The sequence below is a fragment of the Theobroma cacao genome, chromosome 1, assembly GCF_000208745.1.
Source record: "Theobroma cacao cultivar B97-61/B2 chromosome 1, Criollo_cocoa_genome_V2, whole genome shotgun sequence".
Taxonomy (NCBI): Eukaryota; Viridiplantae; Streptophyta; class Magnoliopsida; order Malvales; family Malvaceae; genus Theobroma; species Theobroma cacao.
In genome coordinates this window covers 35,206,310-35,227,509 of record NC_030850.1, presented here as the reverse complement: position 1 = coordinate 35,227,509, position 21,200 = coordinate 35,206,310, and the positions used below count along the sequence as shown (strand labels likewise).

Sequence of the window (21,200 nt, the reverse complement as noted above, 5' to 3'; positions counted from 1 at the left end):
TGGTTGTGGTGAAATTAGTTAATAACTTATACCAATTTAAACAAGAAAAAGGAGAAAATGAAGGACAGTCGGTGCATATCTCTCTCATGGTTGGACTCTCAGCAATGTGCATGTAAAATTCAAGAGAAACACGTTTGCGGTTTGTCGGAATATAGTCACTCGTTTGGTTAGGAGAAATGACTTAGCAAAAGGATTTTTCGCCGTTGATATTATTAGTATTATAAAAGGACCTCTAGTTTTCTTCAGTCTTCACCCGCTAACATTGATCGACCAGCTTACCCAGAAAGGACCTCCATCTCCATGGATCTGTCTAACCCAGCTACATTGGTCGCTTTGTTTCTAAATCTAATCCTGATCCTTTTCACTGTCAAGTTCCTCGCAGCAAAACTAAGAGAAAAGCAGAAAGAAAACAAGACCAAGTACCATCCTGTTGGCGGAACACTTTTTAACCAGCTCCTCAACTTCAAAAGAGTGCATCACTATATGACTGATCTTGCAGGGAAGTATAGGACCTACAGGCTGCTTAGCCCTTTCAGGAGTGAGGTTTATACCTCGGAACCAGACAACGTTGAATATATTCTCAAAACAAATTTCCAGAATTATGGCAAGGTAATTTGTTGGTCTAGAAAATTTTGAACTCCCAGTCATTGGTTGGAAGAAGTAGCTTAGACAGTAACACCCAGAATTAGAATATGAAAGAGTGTCTCAATCTATAGTCACAATTAAGTCAATTACAAATGCTAATGTGCTGCAGCCTGCAGGGTTATTAGCTACAACGAAAGAGTTTTTGATAATTATATGGCTACGGTAGAATGGTGGGGTCGTTTTGGTTTTTCAATTTGTCTAATTTTCTGTGCAGGGTGAGTACAATTACAGCTTGGTAAAGGATTTACTAGGTGATGGGATTTTCGCAGTCGATGGTGATAAGTGGCGTCAACAGAGGAAAGTGTCAAGCTATGAATTCTCAACAAAGGTGTTGAGGGATTTCAGCACTGTAGTCTTTCGGAAAAATGCAGCAAAGCTTGCAAATATAGTGTCTGACGCAACGAAGTCCAACAAGACAATGGATATTCAGGTAAGTTCACCTAATGGCAAGACTCATGACGGAGTGATATATAAAATGAATCTGTTATAACGAAATGTTGTGTAGGACTTGTTTATGAAATCGACTTTAGATTCGATATTCAAGGTTGGATTTGGAGTTGAACTAGACAGCATGTGTGGATCAAATTTAGAAGGCAAAGAGTTTACAGCTGCTTTAGACGATTCAAGTGCAGCAATCCTCTTCCGATATGTTGATATCTTCTGGAAGATCAAGAGATTTTTAAATATTGGATCAGAAGCAAAAACTAAAGAAAAGTACAAAAGTGGTTGATAATTTTGTGTATAAGCTGATCCACAACAAGATTGAGCAGACGCGTAACTCGAACGATTCTTCTGTGAGTGAACTAGAAGAATAGAGCTACTTATAATTAACGGTTTCTATGTAGAATTTTGAAATAATTGTATTCTACGGATTGTGCAGATGAAAAAGGAAGACATTTTATCCAGATTTCTGCAATTGAATGACACTGACCCAACATACGTGCGAGATATAATCCTTAACTTCATAATTGCTGGGAAAGACACAACAGCAGCTACTCTGTCGTGGTTTATTTACATGCTCTGCAAGCATCCTGATGTTCAAGAAAAGGTTGCACAAGAAGTGAAGGAAGCAACTGACACGATGGAGGTTAAAGATTTTGCTGAATTTGCTGCTATCTTGAGCGAAGAAGCTCTAGGAAAAATGCACTATCTCCATGCAGCCTTAACTGAAACATTAAGGCTCTACCCCGCTGTTCCAGTTGTAAGCAAAGTTTCCTTGAATCTTGAATCCTCCAACTGAACTTGTTAATGCACATCAAAGAACATGCATCTATAAACTGATATCCATTCAATGCGTATCGGGAAGGCTAGAAATTAGCTTCCTTTCTATGTTCTGGGGTTTTCTTTGGATCTCACTACCTCTTCACTTTGATTGCAGGATGCAAAGATATGCTTTTCTGATGATACTCTTCCAGATGGGTTCAGTGTGAGGAAAGGAGATATGGTTTGTTATCAACCTTATGCAATGGGCAGAATGAAATTCATATGGGGTGATGATGCAGAGGAGTTCAGACCAGAGAGATGGCTTGATGAGGATGGGATGTTCCAACCAGAAAGCCATTTTAAGTTTACAGCATTCCAGGTGTGCAGAACATACTACAAATTAGAAGTTCTTGTACGCTTCGTTTCCAGATCGGCCAAAGCATTATTATTCTGATTGGCACTTGGTGTAAAATAAAACCTCAAATAGAAAAAGAGGCTAAAAAAGCAGTATAACAGCATTTGATTTTTGGTTCTGGGTCTTTTTCCGAAAGTTCAAACTTCTCATATTGTTTCACAAGTGTGATTTCACCGGCTAAAGATGTGAACATGCTGAACTTTATTTTCTAATGGTTTACAGGCAGGCCCTCGAATTTGTTTCGGCAAGGAATTTGCTTATAGGCAGATGAAGATCTTCTCGGCTGTTCTGGTGCACTACTTTGTGTTCAAACTGAGTGATGAGAATAAATCTGTCACCTACAGGACGATGATCACTCTTCACGTAGATGGGGGCCTTCATGTCCGCGCATTTCCCAGATGTCAGACTTAGTCTTTCTTGCCTATTTGACCACGGGTTTCATCTGTTGGCTCAGTTCTGTATGCTGGGCAATTGCAAGGTTTGAGTATGCATGTACTTGTCCTTGCACAAGAATAAATACAATGATATCCAAAAAGAAAAATAAAGGAATAAATATGATGAAGAATTACTTTCACTCACCAAGGAGTCTCGAACCATACTTTTGTCTGAAAATTGAGTTCAGGACACTTCTGCAAACTAAGTGAAACCATTTTTTTTTCCTTGAAAAAGAAGTGAAATCAAAGTTGTTGAGACCTGAGACAACATTCTGCAATTTCATTAAAACAGACCATATTTGCAAGTTCGAAATCTAGCAGAATATTTAATGACTAGAAAGTCATGTTGATCTTAATGCAAAGTTTTAGGAAACAACAATTCAGTTCTCCCCTGCCTTTTTGCAGGGCCTTTGGCTCTGTGCTTCTTATCTCTCGGATTGAGAAATATGACATTTCCTTGTTTGCTAAGCTTAATCATCTTTGTACTTAAGTTACTTAATTGTATCATATGCTTTGAAATAAAATTCTAATTAATTTTTCATCTGAATATTAAACTTAACATGATAAATACACGTATTTTTATTTAAAAATTAAATTAAAAAATCATTCTCTTTACTTAACTACAAAATAACCGAATAGAACAGATATGTATGTCCTTTACCATCATAACTAAGGAAAAAATAAGTATGACCCTTTGTTTTGTTATCTGGTTGTGGTGAAATTTATTAGTAATTTTTTGCCAATTTCAAAAATTTCACCTTGTGAAATTCGAGAGAACCACGTTTCGGGCTTGTCCGAATGTAGTCCAATTAGGTTGTGACACGTTTGGTTGAGAGGAATAACTTGGCAGAAGGACTTCTCTCCGTTGATATTATTAGTATTTCAGAACGACTTCTCTAGTTTAATACAGCCTTCACCTAACATTGATAGACCAGCTTTCCCAAACGTACCTCCATCTTCATGGATCTGTCTAACCCAGTTCCCTTGGTAGCTTTGGTTCTAAGTCTAATCCTGACCCTTTTCACCGTCCAGTTCCTCACAGCAAAACTAAGAGAAAGGCAGAGGAAAAATAAGGCCAAGTACCATCCCGTTGGCGGAACGGTTTTTAACCAGCTCCTCAACTTCAGAAGATTGCATCACTATATGACTGATCTTGCTGGGAAGTACAGGAACTACAGGCTGCTTAGCCCTTTCAGGAATGAGATTTATACCTCGGAACCAGACAATGTTGAGTATATTCTAAAAACAAATTTCCAGAAATATGGCAAGGTATGGTGCCGACTCTCGTTTCACACCTCAAAGTCACAAATAATTTGTTGGTCTAGAAAATTCTGAACTCTCCCGGTGATTGGTTAGTGTAAGTAGCTTAGACAGAAACACCCGTAATTAGATTAAGAAAAAGGGTCTCAATCTCGCCACAAGTAAGTCAATTGTAGATGCTAATATGCCGCAGAGTGATTAGTTGGAATGAGAGGGCTTTTGATAATTATATGGCCACCCAAAAGGCAGAATGGTGGAGTTGTTTTGGTTTTCCAAACTGTTTAATTTTCTGTGCAGGGTGAGTACAATTACAGCTTGCTAAAGGGTTTACTAGGTGATGGGATTTTCACTGTCGATGGTGATAAGTGGCGTCAACAGAGGAAAGTATCAAGCTATGAATTCTCAACCAAGGTCTTGAGAGATTTCAGCAGTGTAGTCTTTCGGGAAAATGCGGCAAAACTTGCAACTATAGTGTCTGAAGCAGCAAATTCCAATGAGATAATGGATATACAGGTAAGTTCACCTAATGGCAAGATCAATGCAGAGTGATATATAAAATGGATCTGTTATAACGATATATTGTGCAGGACTTGTTTATGAAATCGACTTTAGATTCACTATTCAAAGTTGCATTTGGAGTCGAACTAGACAGCATGTGTGGATCAAATTTAGAAGGCAAACAGTTTACAGCTGCTTTTGATGATTCAAGTGCAGCAATCCTCTTCCGATATGTTGATATCTTCTAGAAGATCAAAAGATTTCTAAATATTGGATCAGAGGCCACACTGAAGAAAAGTATAGAAGTGGTTGATAATTTTGTGTATAAGCTGATCCACAACAAGATTGAGCCAATACGCAACTCAAAGGATGAAGCTTCAGTGAGTGAACTAGAACAGTAGAGCTACTTATAGTTAACAGCTTATATTACCTGTTGAAGTAGAATATTGAAATTATTATTTTCTACAGATTATGCAGATGAAAAAGGAAGACATTTTATCCAGATTTCTACAAGTGAGTGACACTGATCCAACATACTTGCGAGATATAATCCTTAACTTCATAATTGCTGGGAAAGACACAACGACAGCTACTCTGTCGTGGTTTATTTACATGCTCTGCAAGCATCCTGATGTTCAAGAAAAGGTTGCACAAGAAGTGAAGGAAGCAACTGACACGAAGGAGGTTAAAGATTTTGCTGAATTTGCTGCTATCTTGAGCGAAGAAGCCCTAGGAAAAATGCACTATCTCCATGCAGCCTTAACTGAAACATTAAGGCTCTACCCCGCTGTTCCAGTTGTAAGCAAAGTTGCCTTGAATCTTGAATCCTCCAACTGAACTTGTTAATGCACATCAAAGAACATGCATCGATAAACTGATATCCATTCAATGCATATCGGGAAGGCTAGAAATTAGCTTCCTTGCTATGTTCTGGGGTTTTCTTTGGTTCTCACTACCTCTTCACTTTGATTGCAGGATGCAAAGATATGCTTGTCTGATGAAACTCTTCCAGATGGGTTCAGTGTGAGGAAAGGAGATATGGTTTGTTATGAACCTTATGCAATGGGCAGAATGAAATTCATTTGGGGTGATGATGCAGAGGAGTTCAGACCAGAGAGATGCCTTGATGAGGAGGGGATGTTCCAACCAGAAAGCCCTTTTAAGTTTACAGCATTCCAGGTATGCAGAACATGTTGCAAATTAGAAATTGTTGTATGCTTCTTTTGCAGATCGGGCAAAGCATTTTTATTCTGATTGGCACTTGGTGTAAAAAAAGACCTCAAATAGAAAAAAAATGGTAAAAAAGCAGCATAACAGCATTTGATTCTGGTTCTGAGTCTTTTTCTGAAAGTTCAAACCTCTCATATTGTTTCACAAGTGTGATTTTACCGGCTAAAGATGTGAAGATACTGAACTTTATTTTCTAATGGTTTACAGGCAGGGCCTCGAATTTGTTTAGGCAAGGAATTTGCTTATAGGCAGATGAAGATCTTCTCAGCTGTTCTGGTGCACTGCTTTGCGTTCAAACTGAGTGATGAGAATAAATGTGTCACCTACAGGACGATGATCAATCTTCATGTAGATGGGGGCCTTCATGTCCGCGCACTTCACAGATGTCAGACTTAACTTTGGTCTTTCTAGCTTATTTGACCAAGGGTTTCATCTGGTGGCTCAGTTCTTTATACTAGGCAAATGCACACTGTTAATATACTTGTATCTTTCCTTGCACATGAGTAAATCGGATGATGTCACCAAGCAAAAAGGACGAAAGGAATCGATATGATGGATGGTTGCTTTCACTGACCAAAGAGTCTAGAACCATACTTTTGTCTGAATATTGAGTTCAGGCCAGTTTTGCTTCCGTTAAGTGCAAATCTTGATCATCTTAAGATCTTATGAGTATGAAATGAATCCGGATGTTCTTAATTCAATTTAAACAAAGATAAAAGCCATATGTATGCTATGAATTGGGTATGGGATGTCTATTGTCAGAATTCAACAAAACCAAGGACACCAATGTACTTCAACAAAGTTGAGCTCGCACTCAACAGCATGATATATCACAATCATACAAGTGGTCGCCATACGGTTCATGCCAGCAGAAACTAATTGCCAATGTCAATGGATGAACACGCTTGAAGTCCAAATAGTCTTCAATGAATATCATGTCGTCACAAGAGGTACTTGAGCTGCCCCCGGTCCTGAGGTCCATCCTTTAAGGGTTTATCCTAACTATTGTATAGGGGTTTCTTGAGAGGGGACGCACCTTATTCATTGTTAATCATTTAAGGCTGAAATAAGTTTATAGCCTAGCTTAATCTATAGCCATGTCATTATTCCGTTTATGACAAATTACTTTTCAAAAAATAAAATAAAAATTTAAATATAAATGGTTTTACTAACACATATTTCTCAAATAAGCTCTGAAACTATTTAACAAAATTCGAATAAATTTTTATTCTTTTGTTACGCTTAATCAAGTCTCTATATTTTTATTTTAGATCAAATAAGCTTTTATTAATAATAATTGACTAATTTTCATTAGTCAAAATATATTTTATCATTTTATATCCACGTGGCACTAATATGATATTAATGTAGAGATTGAAAAATGTCATCATGTTATTAGGTTAAACTAGCATGTCATATCATTATCAAATATGATAAATCAACATATCACATCATCATTAATTATGATATGTTAGTATACTACATCAGCGTCACGTAATATATAATGACAAATAACATTTTAACTAAGTCAATTATTATTTATAAAGATTTATTTGATTCAAAATAAAAATAAAAGATTTATTTGATCTAAAATAAAAATATAAAAATATAATTGAATATAATAAAAGTAAGATTTATTTTAAATTTTTTGAATAATTTAAAAGCTTTTTTGAATATTATGACTTTTACTAACTATTGTTATAATGATATTATTTAAAGTTATTATATTGAGTAATATCATTTTAGATATATTGAAAATCATCGCACTACCAGTCAATTACGACATTTAAAAGAAAAATATTATTATAATATTTTAATTAACGATAAAAAAACTCTTAGAATATTCGTAAACAAGACCCAAACTTAAATGATACACTTTTTTCATGCTTACTTGATTAAAGTTATATATGTTAATTCACTTTAGAAGTTAAATAGATTATAATTATGATTATAAATTTATGATTATCCGTACAATCCTCTAAAATTTTTGAAGTATGAGATATGGTGGCATCAACTTAATTTACAAGAAAAATCAAATTGATGAAATGGCAATCGTACACGTGTAAACATTATAATTATTAAACAAATGATTTTGTTGTTGAGAAAGATATTGGTGATGAAAACGGTTTGATTTTGTTGGTAGGTTGAAAAATGAATGCAACCCAATGCAAGAATCTGCATATATGGCCTATAACCTTTCCGAGTATTCATTAGAAAAAGGAAAAATGGATATTCTCTCTACCATCTTCTTGTTGATGTCATTACCACCACTCATTCTCTTCCTGATCTTCTCTTTTCTCACAATCAAAATCTTCACCGGAAAATCCATCGGAAATCCTGACAACCCACCGGTGAAGGGCAGCGTTTTCAACCAGTTGTTTTATTTCAACTATCTCTACGACTACCAAACCCAAGCGGCCAAAAAACAGCCCACTTACAGGCAACTCGCTTTAGGGCTAAGCGTAGTATACACCGTCGATACGCGAAATGTAGAGTACATATTGAAAACAAAGTTCGACAGATACTGTAAGGGTAAACAAAACCAAGAAATTCTGATAGATCTTTTTGGACAAGGGATCTTTGCGGTGGACGGAGACAAGTGGCGGAAGCAGCGGAAGCTGGCAAGCTTCGAGTTCTCGACGAGAGTTCTTAAATATTTTAGCTGCTCTGTTTTCAGAAGGAACGCTGCCAAACTGGTTGGAGTTATTTCGAAGCTGGAAGTGTCGGGTCAAGCTTTTGACATGCAAGTGAGAAATCTGACCCTCAAATTAACCCAAAACTTTAAAGATGCTCACAATTATGCTTGTCTAATTTTCCCTTTTTCAGTTTTTCATGCTGTGTTTACTTTAATTTGTAGAATCTATTAATGACATGCACTCTAGATTCCATATTCAAAGTTGGGTTTGGCATAGATTTAAACTGCATGGATGGGTCAAGTAAGGAAGGGACTACTTTTATGAAGGCTTTTGATGATTCAAATGAGAGGCGCTTTGTTGACCCTTTCTGGAAGCTGAAACGGTCTCTTAACATTGGCTCTGAAGCTGCCCTCAGAAAGAATATCAAAGTCGTTGATACTTTGTTCACGATGTCATTAGCTCCAAGAGGAAACTGCTGGGCATGGAACGAGATTTGGTGAGCCATATATATTTTGCTGCAAGAATTTCTTATAGTCAATCTTGGTCTAACAAATATGGTGGGACTTGAGAGTCACAAGAACACTGTTGAATTCAATCTCACTGCTTAAGGTAATCTGGTTTTTGGCGTGGAAATTTATACTTTACTAATAATTGGTTTGTTTTTTCTTATTTCTTTTTATGGCTTCAAGAATGTGAAAGAAGACATACTTTCAAGATTTTTAGTGGAAAGCGAGAAGAATCCAGACACAATGAATGACAAATATTTAAGGGATATAATCCTGAACTTCGTACTCGCTGGCAAAGATTCTTCTGCGAATACTCTGTCCTGGTTCTTCTACATGCTCTGCAAGAACCCTTTGATACAAGAAAAACTTGCACAAGAAGTGGTGGACGTCACTAGTAGTAAAAGAAATGGTGCTAATAATGTTGATGATTTCGTGACAACCATAACTGATTCAACCCTAGAGCAAATGCACTATCTTCATGCAGCCATAACAGAGACCTTAAGGCTGTACCCTGCTGTCGCCATTGTAAGGTGCCTGAGACACTCATAGATTTTCTTGCAGTCTTAGCATTTCGACAGCTGGAATATGATATGGTTCTCACTTTGTGCTTCAAGGATGGAAGGAATGCAGAGCAGGATGACATTCTCCCCGATGGCTACAAACTCAAGAAAGGAGACGGGGTGTATTACATGGCCTACGCCATGCGTAGAATGCCTGACATTTGGGGAGAAGATGCCGACACTTTTCGACCAGAAAGATGGCTTAACAATGGAGTTTTCCAGTCCGAATCCCCTTTCAAATTCATAGCATTTCATGTTAGTATTCTTTGTTCCATTTCTACCATGTGTATAACATGCATGTGCCTATATAGTTGTCAAACGATCTTAATCTTTTCCAGCTGCTGCATTATGTTTCAGGCGGGTCCTCGAACTTGCTTAGGCAAGGATTTTGCTCACCGGTAGATGAAGATAGTCTCAATTGCCCTTCTTCGCTTCTTCCGCTTTAAATTAGTTGATTATACGAAAATTGCAACTTACAGGACAATGTTCACACTTCATATGAAGGGGGGCCTCCATCTTTATGCTGTTCCAAGGACAAGTTGATGAATTTCCAAATATCCTCCTGTGCAAAGTCATCAATTTGTTCAACTTCAAGTCTTCAACCTTGCTGGTTGTACATAAGAGCCCCGATTTGCATTTTTCTATAGTGTTGATTTGCTTTTTTCTGTAAATGTGTTGATCAATGGAATTTGAGTTATTTCACCAAAAAAGAAAAAAATATATGTACAATTCGAGTCATCTGGTCTATATGCCCTGACCATTTCCCGAGATTGGGACTCCATAGAAGCCGTATTTTCTGTTTACAAGTGGCTAGGAAGCTTACAAGCAAAGAGCTTGGATTTTGAGGTTGTTTGCTGCATCTCTTAAAAGTTCTTTGAATCTCATCTCTTAAATCCAAGCAAAGAATTTTTACTAAAAAAAAATCCAAGCAAAGAACTTTTATTAAAAAAAATCCAAGTCAAAAAGTTCTCATCTTTTAATACGCTTTCACAGTCTGTGAATCTTGATTTACTTATCTTCGATCTATCCACATTTCCTCCATGGACCGTATGAAGTGACAAGAAAATAAAATATCATCACTCTTTTCCTCCATGGCTGTAACACCAAAAACAAAGGTTATCACCATTTGTATTGTAGGACATACACCATGCGTTCTGATTCTTAGAAAGCATTTAGTAGAAATGCCATTAAGAATGAATAACCATAAAAAGCCTTGGATTTTCAGTGGTATATATGGGACATATTTCAAATAAAATATTCCTTAGCTAAATAAAAGTCAATTATCCGAAAAGAAACAAATATTTACTATAATATTTTTTAATAAAAGTTTTTTTTTGTCTACTATAAATAAATTTTATAGGCCCAAGTTACCAAAATGCTGAAGAAAAGGAATCAACCACCAATCAAACTTGCCCATTTTCTAACCCATCGGACAACACACAGATGCTGGGTTGAAATTAAGGTGAAAAAATGGCTTTGCAAAAGATAAACAGTTAGACACAGTCAAAAACTCAAAATACAATGAAAATAAGCAACAAAAAAATCTAAGAATTTAGGTAGAGTCATCTCCATCCTTCAAAAATCTCATTACTCACAAAAGAGGAAGAAATATCATGACGATGACATGACATGATAATAACAACTAACCATTTTATTCAATGAATTACATCAATCAGTTAAGTAACCTAGGGATGCATAGGATGATGGCAATTGCCAAACCATGTTTAGGTACTCGTATTTGGCAGTCATGTTCTTCCATTAAATGAGAGTTTTCTCCACAATCTTCTTCTTGATTTCATTTGAATGCAGTACTCTTCCTACTCAAAATTTGTATTGATTACTACCTTTTTGGTATCACATTGTTACACCAACTCATATGACCATTAAATCCAAGTCGGCAAACATCGGCCAACTTTTCGGTTGTTAATTAGCTCCGAATCAAAGTGAATGCAACCAATGGATAATTAATGTCAGCTACTGAGGCATTAGAAGTGCGTCACTTAATTATTTAAAAAAATGAAAAATATTTGTAATTCAAAAAAAAAAATTAACATCCTTATCAAATCGAACACAATCAATGAGAAAATATCTTGAAGGGTTATGGAATTGAGTAATCTTGTAATTAATGAAATTTATTCATACCAATGAGAAAATGTCAACTGTTGAGGCATTAAAGCCTTATGAATGTTTAGGTCATTGATGGTGATAGTGGATTTTATGCATACGTATTTAGAAAATTTTCATTTATGTATTTAAGTTATCAAATCAAACTCTTCAAAACATTTTAAAAAAATTAATTTAAAAATCTCATCATTTATTTCGAAGATATTTTCACTAGTTTATACAATGACGTGATTTTTCTACTTATTATAAATTATCTACACTACTTCTTACATAGTAATACAACGTTTTATAAATTAATTTTACTTTATATTGAAGAAATATGTTAACAATCAAAATCAAAATCAAGTATCTACACCATATAATTTTTTCTTAATTTCTTCTGAGCAGATAAAGAAAATCTCAACAAAGTTCCCTTATTCACTACTTTCGCTTCAACTTGGCAGACGATAGGACCATGTTGTGGCTTCACCCTCCAGCATGGCCTCGACCTCTATGTCATTCCAAGAGGACAAACTAAAACTTGCTAAATTCCAAGACATTGTTGGTATATAGATTGCTTTATTTAGTAAGTTTTGTTGTGTTTTAGTTGATGTAGGATAAGTATGAAACAGAGCAAGTAAAGACAGTTTTTGTTGTAACAGTAGGTTTCATATTTCTGATATGCATTGACTTAGTTTATATACATAACAAAACTTAACAACTAAGTTTTGAACAGTAGCTAGGCCTAAGAATGCATACTAATCATCATATAAATCATTCATTAAATGCATAGTTATCATAATTTGAAAGAAAGCTAGCTTATACAAAATGGTCACATATGATCCTAAGATAGTATGAACTGACGTGATTTTCAATGCAAGTCCTATTTCAACAAAGTTTGTCAACTTTATTGGCCGAGCAATTGCAGTGGCTTTAGCTGTCGTGATCAGACAGTGATCATTGTAGTAATTAGTGGCTCGACTTGTCTTTTCAATTATTCATTTACTTCGTTTTCTTTTATATTCTTTAATTTATATCTTTAATAAGTACATATAGATGATACAGTTCAAATAGCTAAGAGAGTTGATGACGATGGTACTTAACAGAGAGTTGACAAAGCTGATATAATTTAGAGAGCTGAAAGAGTTGAGCGAGCTGAAATAACTGAGTATTTATTTTCTTTACAGCGAGAGAGATATTAGGAGATTGATTTGCCAGGATGTTTCTGAGAGCATTTTGGTTTACTCATGTTTGTTTTTTGGTAAAAACAGATAACATTATATGGATAATTATTTTTGAAATCACCTTATGAGTTATTTTTCACAATTTTCTCTAAATAGTTATATTGACTGAGTAAAAAAAAACCTAGTCCTGCCCTTTGTTTTGTTAATTGGTTGTGGTGAAATTAGTTAATAACTTATAACAATTTAAAAACGAAAAAGGAGACAACGAAGGAAAGTCGGTGCATATCTCTCTCATGGTTGGACTCTCAGCAATGTGCACGTAAAATTTAAGAGAAACACGTTTGCGGATTGTCCGAATATAGTCACACGTCTGGTTAAGAGAAATGACTTAGCAAAAGGATTTCTCCCCGTTGATATTATTAGTATTATAAAAAGACCTCTAGTTTTCTTCAGTCTTCACCCGCTAACATTGATCGACCAGCTTACCCAAAAAGGACCTCCATCTCCATGGATCTGTCTAACCCAGCTACATTGGTCGCTTTGTTTCTAAATCTAATCCTGATCCTTTTCACTGTCAAGTTCCTCGCAGCAAAACTAAGAGAAAAGCAGAAAAAAAACAAGACCAAGTACCATCCTGTTGGCGGAACACTTTTTAACCAGCTCCTCAACTTCAAAAGAGTGCATCACTATATGACTGATCTTGCTGGGAAGTACAGGAACTACAGGCTGCTTAGCCCTTTCAGGAGTGAGGTTTATACCTCGGAACCAGACAACGTTGAATATATTCTCAAAACAAATTTCCAGAATTATGGCAAGGTAATTTGTTGGTCTAGAAAATTTTGAACTCCCCCTGTCATTGGTTGGAAGAAGTAGCTTAGACAGTAACACCCAGAATTAGAATATGAAAGAGTGTCTCAATCTATAGTCACAATTAAGTCAACTACAAATGCTAATGTGCTGCAGGGTTATTTGCTATAACGAAAGAGTTTTTGATAATTATATGGCTACGGCAGAATGGTGGGGTCGTTTTGGTTTTTCAATTTGTCTAATTTTCTGTGCAGGGTGAGTACAATTACAGCTTGCTAAAGGGTTTACTAGGTGATGGGATTTTCGCAGTCGATGGTGATAAGTGGCGTCAACAGAGGAAAGTGTCAAGCTATGAATTCTCAACGAAGGTGTTGAGGGATTTCAGCACTGTAGTCTTTCGGAAAAATGCAGCAAAGCTTGCAAATATAGTGTCTGACGCAGCGAAGTCCAACAAGATAATGGATATTCAGGTAAGTTCACCTAATGGCAAGATCCATGACGGAGTGATATATAATATGAACCTGTTATAGCGAAATGTTGTGCAGGACTTGTTTATGAAATCGACTTTAGATTCGATATTCAAAGTTGGATTTGGAGTTGAACTAGACAGCGTGTGTGGATCAAATTTAGAAGGCAAAGAGTTTACAGCTGCTTTTGATGATTCAAGCGCAGCAATCCTCTTCCGATATGTTGATATCTTCTGGAAGATCAAGAGATTTTTAAATATTGGATCAGAAGCAAAACTAAAGAAAAGTACAAAAGTGGTTGATAATTTTGTGTATAAGCTGATCCACAACAAGATTGAGCAGATGCGTAACTCGAACGATTCTTCTGTGAGTGAACTAGAAGAATAGAGCTACTTATAATTAACGGTTTCTATGTAGAATTTTGAAATAATTGTATTCTACGGATTGTGCAGATGAAAAAGGAAGACATTTTATCCAGATTTCTGCAATTGAATGACACTGACCCAACATACGTGCGAGATATAATCCTTAACTTCATAATTGCTGGGAAAGACACAACAGCAGCTACTCTGTCGTGGTTTATTTACATGCTCTGCAAGCATCCTGATGTTCAAGAAAAGGTTGCACAAGAAGTGAAGGAAGCAACTGACACGATGGAGGTTAAAGATTTTGCTGAATTTGCTGCTATCTTGAGCGAAGAAGCTCTAGGAAAAATGCACTATCTCCATGCAGCCTTAACTGAAACATTAAGGCTCTACCCCGCTGTTCCAGTTGTAAGCAAAGTTGCCTTGAATCTTGAATCCTCCAACTGAACTTGTTAATGCACATCAAAGAACATGCATCTATAAACTGATATCCATTCAAGGCGTATCGGGAAGGCTAGAAATTAGCTTCCTTTCTATGTTCTGGGGTTTTCTTTGGTTCTCACTACCTCTTCACTTTGATTGCAGGATCCAAAGATATGCTTTTCTGATGATACTCTTCCAGATGGGTTCAGTGTGAGGAAAGGAGATATGGTTTGTTATCAACCTTATGCAATGGGCAGAATGAAATTCATATGGGGTGATGATGCAGAGGAGTTCAGACCAGAGAGATGGCTTGATGAGGATGGGATGTTCCAACCAGAAAGCCCTTTTAAGTTTACAGCATTCCAGGTGTGCAGAACATACTACAAATTAGAAATTCTTGTACGCTTCGTTTCCAGATCGGCCAAAGCATTATTATTCTGATTGGCACTTGGTGTAAAATAAAACCTCAAATAGGAAAAAAGGGTAAAAAATCAGTATAACGGCATTTGATTTCTGGTTCTGGGTCTTTTTCCGAAAGTTCAAACTTCTCATATTGTTTCACAAGTGTGATTTCACCGGCTAAAGATGTGAACATACTGAACTTTATTTTCTAATGGTTTACAGGCAGGGCCTCGAATTTGTTTAGGCAAGGAATTTGCTTATAGGCAGATGAAGATCTTCTCGGCTGTTCTTGTGCACTACTTTGTGTTCAAACTGAGTGATGAGAATAAATCTGTCACCTACAGGACGATGATCACTCTTCATGTAGATGGGGGCCTTCATGTCCGCGCATTTCCCAGATGTCAGACTTAGTCTTTCTTGCCTATTTGACCACGGGTTTCATCTGTTGGCTCAGTTCTGTATGCTGGGCAATTGCAAGGTTTGAGTATGCATGTACTTGTCCTTGCACAAGAATAAATACAATGATATCCAAAAAGAAAAATAAAGGAATAAATATGATGAAGAATTACTTTCACTCACCAAGGAGTCTTGAACCATACTTTTGTCTGAAAATTGAGTTCAGGACACTTCTGCAAACTAAGTGAAACCATTTTTTTTTCCTTGAAAAAGAAGTGAAATCAAAGTTCTTGAGACGTGAGACAACATTCTGCAATTTCATTAAAACAGACCATATTTGCAAGTTCGAAATCTAGCAGAATATTTAATGACTAGAAAGTCATGTTGATCTTAATGCAAAGTTTTAGGAAACAACAATTCAGTTCTCCCCTGCCTTTTTGCAGGGCCTTTGGCTCTGTGCTTCTTATCTCTCGGATTGAGAAACATGACATATCCTTGTTTGCCAAGCTTAATCATCTTTGTACTTAAGTTACTTGATTGTATCATATGCTCCGAAATAAAATTCTAATTAATTTTTCATTTGAGTATTAAATTTAACATGATAAATACACGTATTTTCTTATTTAAGAATTAAATTCAAAAATCATTCTCTTTACTTAACTATAGAATAACCAATTAGAAGAGATTTGTATGTTCTTTATCATCATAACTAAGGAAATAACAAGTATGGCCCTTTGTTTTGTTACTTGGCTGTGGTGAAGTTTATTAGTAATTTTTTACCAATTTTCAAAAAGATCACCTTGTGAAATTCGAGAGAACCACGTTTAGGGCTTGTCCGAATGTCGTCCAATTAGGTTATGACACGTTTGGTTGAGAGGAATGACTTAGCAGAAGGACTTCTCTCCGTTGATATTATTAGTATTACAAAACCGACTTCTCTAGTTTAATACAGCCTTCACCTAACATTGATAGACCAGCTTACCCAAACGTACCTCCATGTCCATGGATCTGTCTAACCCAGTTCCCTTGGTAGCTTTGGTTCTAAGTCTAATCCTTGCCCTTTTCACTGTCAAGTTCCTCACAGCAAAACTAAGAGAAAGGCAGAGGAAAAATAAGGCCAAGTACCATCCTGTTGGCGGAACGGTTTTTAACCAGCTCCTCAACTTCAGAAGATTGCATCACTATATGACTGATCTTGCAGGGAAGTACAGGACCTACAGGCTGCTTAGCCCTTTCAGGAATGAGATTTATACCTCGGAACCCGACAATGTTGAGTATATTCTCAAAACAAATTTCCAGAATTATGGCAAGGTATGGTGCCGACTCTCGTTTCACACCTCAAAGTCACAAATAATTTGTTGGTCTAGAAAATTCTGAACTCTCCCGGTGATTGGTTAGTATAAGTAGCCTAGACAGAAACACCCATAATTAGATTAAGAAAAGGGTCTCAATCTCGCCACAAGTAAGTCAATTGAAGATGCTAATGTGCCGCAGAGTGATTAGTTGGAATGAAAGGGCTTTTGATAATTATATGGCCACCCAAAAGGCAGAATGGTGGAGTTGTTTTGGTTTTCCAATCTGTTTAATTTTTTGTGCAGGGTGAGTACAATTACAGCTTGCTAAAGGGTTTACTAGGCGATGGGATTTTCACTGTCGATGGTGATAAGTGGCGTCAACAGAGGAAAGTATCAAGCTATGAATTCTCAACCAAGGTCTTGAGAGATTTCAGCAGTGTAGTCTTTCGGGAAAATGCGGCAAAACTTGCGACTATAGTGTCTGAAGCAGCAAATTCCAATGAGATAATGGATATACAGGTAAGTTCACCTAATGGCAAGATCAATGGCAGAGTGATATATAAAATGAATCTGTTATAACGATATATTGTGCAGGACTTGTTTATGAAATCGACTTTAGATTCAATATTCAAAGTTGCATTTGGAGTCGAACTAGACAGCATGTGTGGATCAAATTTAGAAGGCAAACAGTTTACAGCTGCTTTTGATGATTCAAGTGCAGCAATCCTCTTCCGATATGTTGATATCTTCTGGAAGATCAAAAGATTTCTAAATATTGGATCAGAGGCCACACTGAAGAAAAGTATAGAAGTGGTTGATAATTTTGTGTATAAGCTGATCCACAACAAGATTGAGCAAATGCGCAACTCAAAGGATGAATCTTCAGTGAGTGAACTAGAACAGTAGAGCTACTTATAGTTAACAACTTATATTACCTGTTGAAGTGGAATATTGAAATTATTATTTTCTACAGATTATGCAGATGAAAAAGGAAGACATTTTATCCAGATTTCTACAAGTGAGTGACACTGATCCAACATACTTGCGAGATATAATCCTTAACTTCATAATTGCTGGGAAAGACACAACGGCAGCTACTCTGTCGTGGTTTATTTACATGCTCTGCAAGCATCCTGATGTTCAAGAAAAGGTTGCACAAGAAGTGAAGGAAGCAACTGACACGAAAGATGTTAAAGATTATGCTGAATTTGCTGCTATCTTGAGCGAAGAAGCTTTAGGAAAAATGCACTATCTCCATGCAGCCATAACTGAAACATTAAGGCTCTACCCCGCTGTTCCAGTTGTAAGCAAAGTTGCCTTGAATCTTGAATCCTCCAACTGAACTTGTTAATGTACATCCAAGAACATGCATCTATAAACTGATATCCATTTAATGCGTATCTGGAAGGTTAGAAATTAGCTTCCTTGTTCTTTGGTTCTCACTATCTCTTCACATTGATTGCAGGATGCAAAGGTATGCTTCTCTGATGATACTCTACCAGATGGGTTCAGTGTGAGGAAAGGGGATATGGTTTGTTATCAACCTTATGCAATGGGCAGAATGCAATTCATTTGGGGTGATGATGCAGAGGAGTTCAAACCAGAGAGATGGCTTGATGAGGATGGGATGTTCCAATCAGAAAGCCCTTTTAAGTTTACAGCATTCCAGGTATGCAGAACATGTTGCAAATTAGAAATTGTTGTATGCTTCTTTTGCAGATCGGGCAAAGCATTTTTATTCTGATTGGCACTTGGTGTAAAATAAAACCTCAAATAGAAAAAAAGAGGGTAAAAAGGCAGTATAACAGCATTTGATTCTGGTTCTGAGTCTTTTTCTGAAAGTTCAAACCTCTCATATTGTTTCACAAGTGTGACTTTATCGGCTAAAGGTGTTAACATACTGAACTTTATTTTCTAATGGTTTACAGGCAGGGCCTCGAATATGTTTAGGCAAGGAATTTGCTTATAGGCAGATGAAGATCTTCTCGGCTGTCCTGGTGCACTGCTTTGTGTTCAAACTGAGTGATGAGAATAAATGTGTCACCTACAGGACGATGATCAATCTTCATGTAGATGGGGGCCTTCATGTCCGCGCGTTTCACAGATGTCAGACTTAACTTTGGTCTTTCTAGCTTATTTGACCAAGGGTTTCATCTGGTGGCTCAGTTCTTTATACTAGGCAAATGCACACTGTTAATATACTTGTATCTTTCCTTGCACAAGAATAAATAGGATGATGTCACCAAGCAAAAAGGAGGAAAGGAATCGATATGATGGATGGTTACTTTCACTGACCAAAGAGTCTAGAACCATACTTTTGTCTGAAAAATGAGTTCAGGCCAGTTCTGTGTGTTAAGTGTAACCAAAGTTGTTGGGACTTGAGACAACATTTGGCAAGTTGATTAAAATAATCCAAACCAGAATATTTGCAAGTTCGGAATCTTGCTTGCCTTTCTAGCAGAATATTCCAATAAAATGAAAGTCCTTATGACCTTAACGCAAAACTTTACCAAACAACAACTCAGTTCTTCCCTGCCTTCTCGCAGAGTCTTTAGCTCCATGCCTCTTATTTCTCGGTGTGAGAAAGATGAAAAATGTTCTTGCATGCAAAACTTGATCATCTTGAGATCTTATGAGTATGAAATGAATCCTGATGTTCTCAATTCAATTTAAACAAAGATAAAAGTCATATGTATGCTATGAATTGGGTATGGGATGTCTATTGTCAGAATTCAACAAAACCAAGGACACCAATGTTCTTCAACAAAATTGAGCTCGCACTCAACAGCATGATAAATCACAATCATACAAAGTGGTCGCCGTACGGTTCATGCCAGCAGAAACTAATTGCCAATGTCAATGGATGAATACGCTTGAAGTCCAAATAGTCTTCTACGAATATCATGTAGTCGCAGGAGGTAGTTGAGCTGCCCCCGGTCTTGAGGTCCATCCTTTACGACTCCTGTAGGCTTCAATAGCCTGTAACCTTAGCCTCTCCTTGGAAGCATCTTGCAAGGTCTTTGAACCCTGTAAAGCAGAAACTCCTTGCTTGAGCGAAAAAAATACTACTACAACGTTATTAATGTAACATCAAAAGATCATGATTACCTTCGGTACTGTAACCAACTTGGGTGGAGCTTCAACCACATCTCCAAATCTTATGTTCTCTCTTCCAGGGAAGTCCAAGTTCTCTTCTGTTTTGGCATTCTTATGCTTTTTCTTCTTTGCTTCAAAATACCTACATAGATTAAAGCCTGGTCACCTATACACAAAAGGAAAAGGAATGCAGCATCTGCAAAGCAGAAGAATTCATATTCCCAATTCAGCAGATAATTCTATAATGTGGGATAAAAACTAAAACTTCACTACAGGGTTATGTTCAGTCACATTGTCTACCACTACCATGGTGCAAAATCAACAGAGGTACTCACTCTTCAAACCAATTAATTGCCAATTAAGAGAGAAAAAAGAGAAGGAAAAGTTACTTTTTCTTGCGCTCTTTTCTTTTGGAACTGCCCCCTGATTTATCCACCATTGTTTCAAACCGAAGGTCGGTTACTTGCTTCCTCTTTCTTTTCTTGGTTTTCTTTCCATCTTTGCTGTTCTGCATAGTTTCTTCCTCGCTATCTGAATATTGAGATTTGGTGAAATGCTTATCATCACTTCCATCTTTGATTTCATTAGCTTCTAACTTAATTTGATTCGCTGCTCGGTCTTTCTGCATAATGAATTACAGTACTTGAATTTAAATCAATCGACTTAAGCTTAAAAAAGAAAATAATCAGTCATTTAATGATAATTACTCACCTTTTTCACAGCATCTCCATCCGCTGCTTTTTGGTCCTTTGAAACCTTCGCAGACCCTAAAACATGGAACATAAAGCCGTTAATAGGTGGAAAGCAAACGAATTAATTTAAAAAAAAAAAGAAAAGAAAAAGAGAGGAGAGAGAAGAGAACCGTGAAGAGAATCGGAGGTGAAGGACATGATTTTGCGGAGTTTAGAAGGCAAAGCCTCGACTTGGGAGGGATCAGGAGGCGGCGGGAGTCTGGCGGGACCACCATGAGCAGCTCTGTAGTTCTTCTCTCTCCTCCTCCTTCCTTTGCCTCCCATGTTTTTATCTCGTCCAAAATCTGTAAAAACGATGCAACCCGTACCCTACTTGTCGCCGCCGCGGCTTGGTGATTCTTCTGTCTCTCTCTCTCTCTCTCTCTCTCCCTTGCAGACTGGTTCTCGAAGCGGTTACGTCGAGGGAGAGACTGAGGACAACCAAGGAAAGGAAAGCCCCTTCCTTAAAAAATGATTAAACCCGAAACCGCCTAAAAAACCCAACCCATTTTTTTCTAGGGCCGGAGCATTATTTGTTTAGTAT

At 36.9% G+C, this 21,200-nt stretch overlaps 3 protein-coding genes and 3 pseudogenes across 7 annotated transcripts; 5 read left to right on the top strand and 1 right to left on the bottom strand.

Moving 5' to 3' along the window:
- On the top strand, nucleotides 235-2,952 carry LOC18614269 (annotated as a pseudogene).
- LOC18614271 lies at nucleotides 3,643-6,254 on the top strand (annotated as a pseudogene).
- Nucleotides 7,731-10,155, top strand: LOC108662376 (annotated as a pseudogene).
- On the top strand, nucleotides 12,993-15,795 carry LOC18614270 (cytochrome P450 704C1). Of its 5 annotated transcripts, none has more exons than XM_007051950.2 (6): nucleotides 12,993-13,490; nucleotides 13,736-13,951; nucleotides 14,027-14,314; nucleotides 14,401-14,721; nucleotides 14,899-15,102; nucleotides 15,361-15,795. In XM_007051950.2, exons 1-6 carry the CDS (start codon nucleotides 13,182-13,184, stop codon nucleotides 15,547-15,549), a joined length of 1,527 nt encoding a protein of 508 aa, XP_007052012.2. In that variant the 5' UTR covers nucleotides 12,993-13,181; the 3' UTR covers nucleotides 15,550-15,795. The 5 variants fall into 5 exon arrangements, with proteins under 5 accessions (XP_007052012.2, XP_017978011.1, XP_017978005.1 ...); XM_018122522.1 differs by having other exon boundaries at nucleotides 14,899-15,135; XM_018122516.1 differs by having other exon boundaries at nucleotides 13,114-13,490; nucleotides 14,012-14,314; nucleotides 14,899-15,135.
- Nucleotides 16,105-19,261, top strand: LOC18614268 (cytochrome P450 704C1). The gene is made up of 6 exons (XM_007051946.2): nucleotides 16,105-16,845; nucleotides 17,133-17,348; nucleotides 17,424-17,714; nucleotides 17,803-18,132; nucleotides 18,295-18,498; nucleotides 18,758-19,261. The coding sequence occupies exons 1-6, from the start codon at nucleotides 16,531-16,533 to the stop codon at nucleotides 18,944-18,946; spliced, it is 1,545 nt and encodes a 514-aa protein (XP_007052008.2). The 5' UTR covers nucleotides 16,105-16,530; the 3' UTR covers nucleotides 18,947-19,261.
- On the bottom strand, nucleotides 19,469-21,176 carry LOC18614267 (titin homolog). The gene is made up of 5 exons (XM_018122553.1): nucleotides 20,788-21,176; nucleotides 20,637-20,692; nucleotides 20,315-20,547; nucleotides 19,938-20,067; nucleotides 19,469-19,856 (listed from the first exon to the last, which is right to left on the bottom strand). Exons 1-5 carry the CDS (start codon nucleotides 20,939-20,941, stop codon nucleotides 19,731-19,733), a joined length of 699 nt encoding a protein of 232 aa, XP_017978042.1. The 5' UTR covers nucleotides 20,942-21,176; the 3' UTR covers nucleotides 19,469-19,730.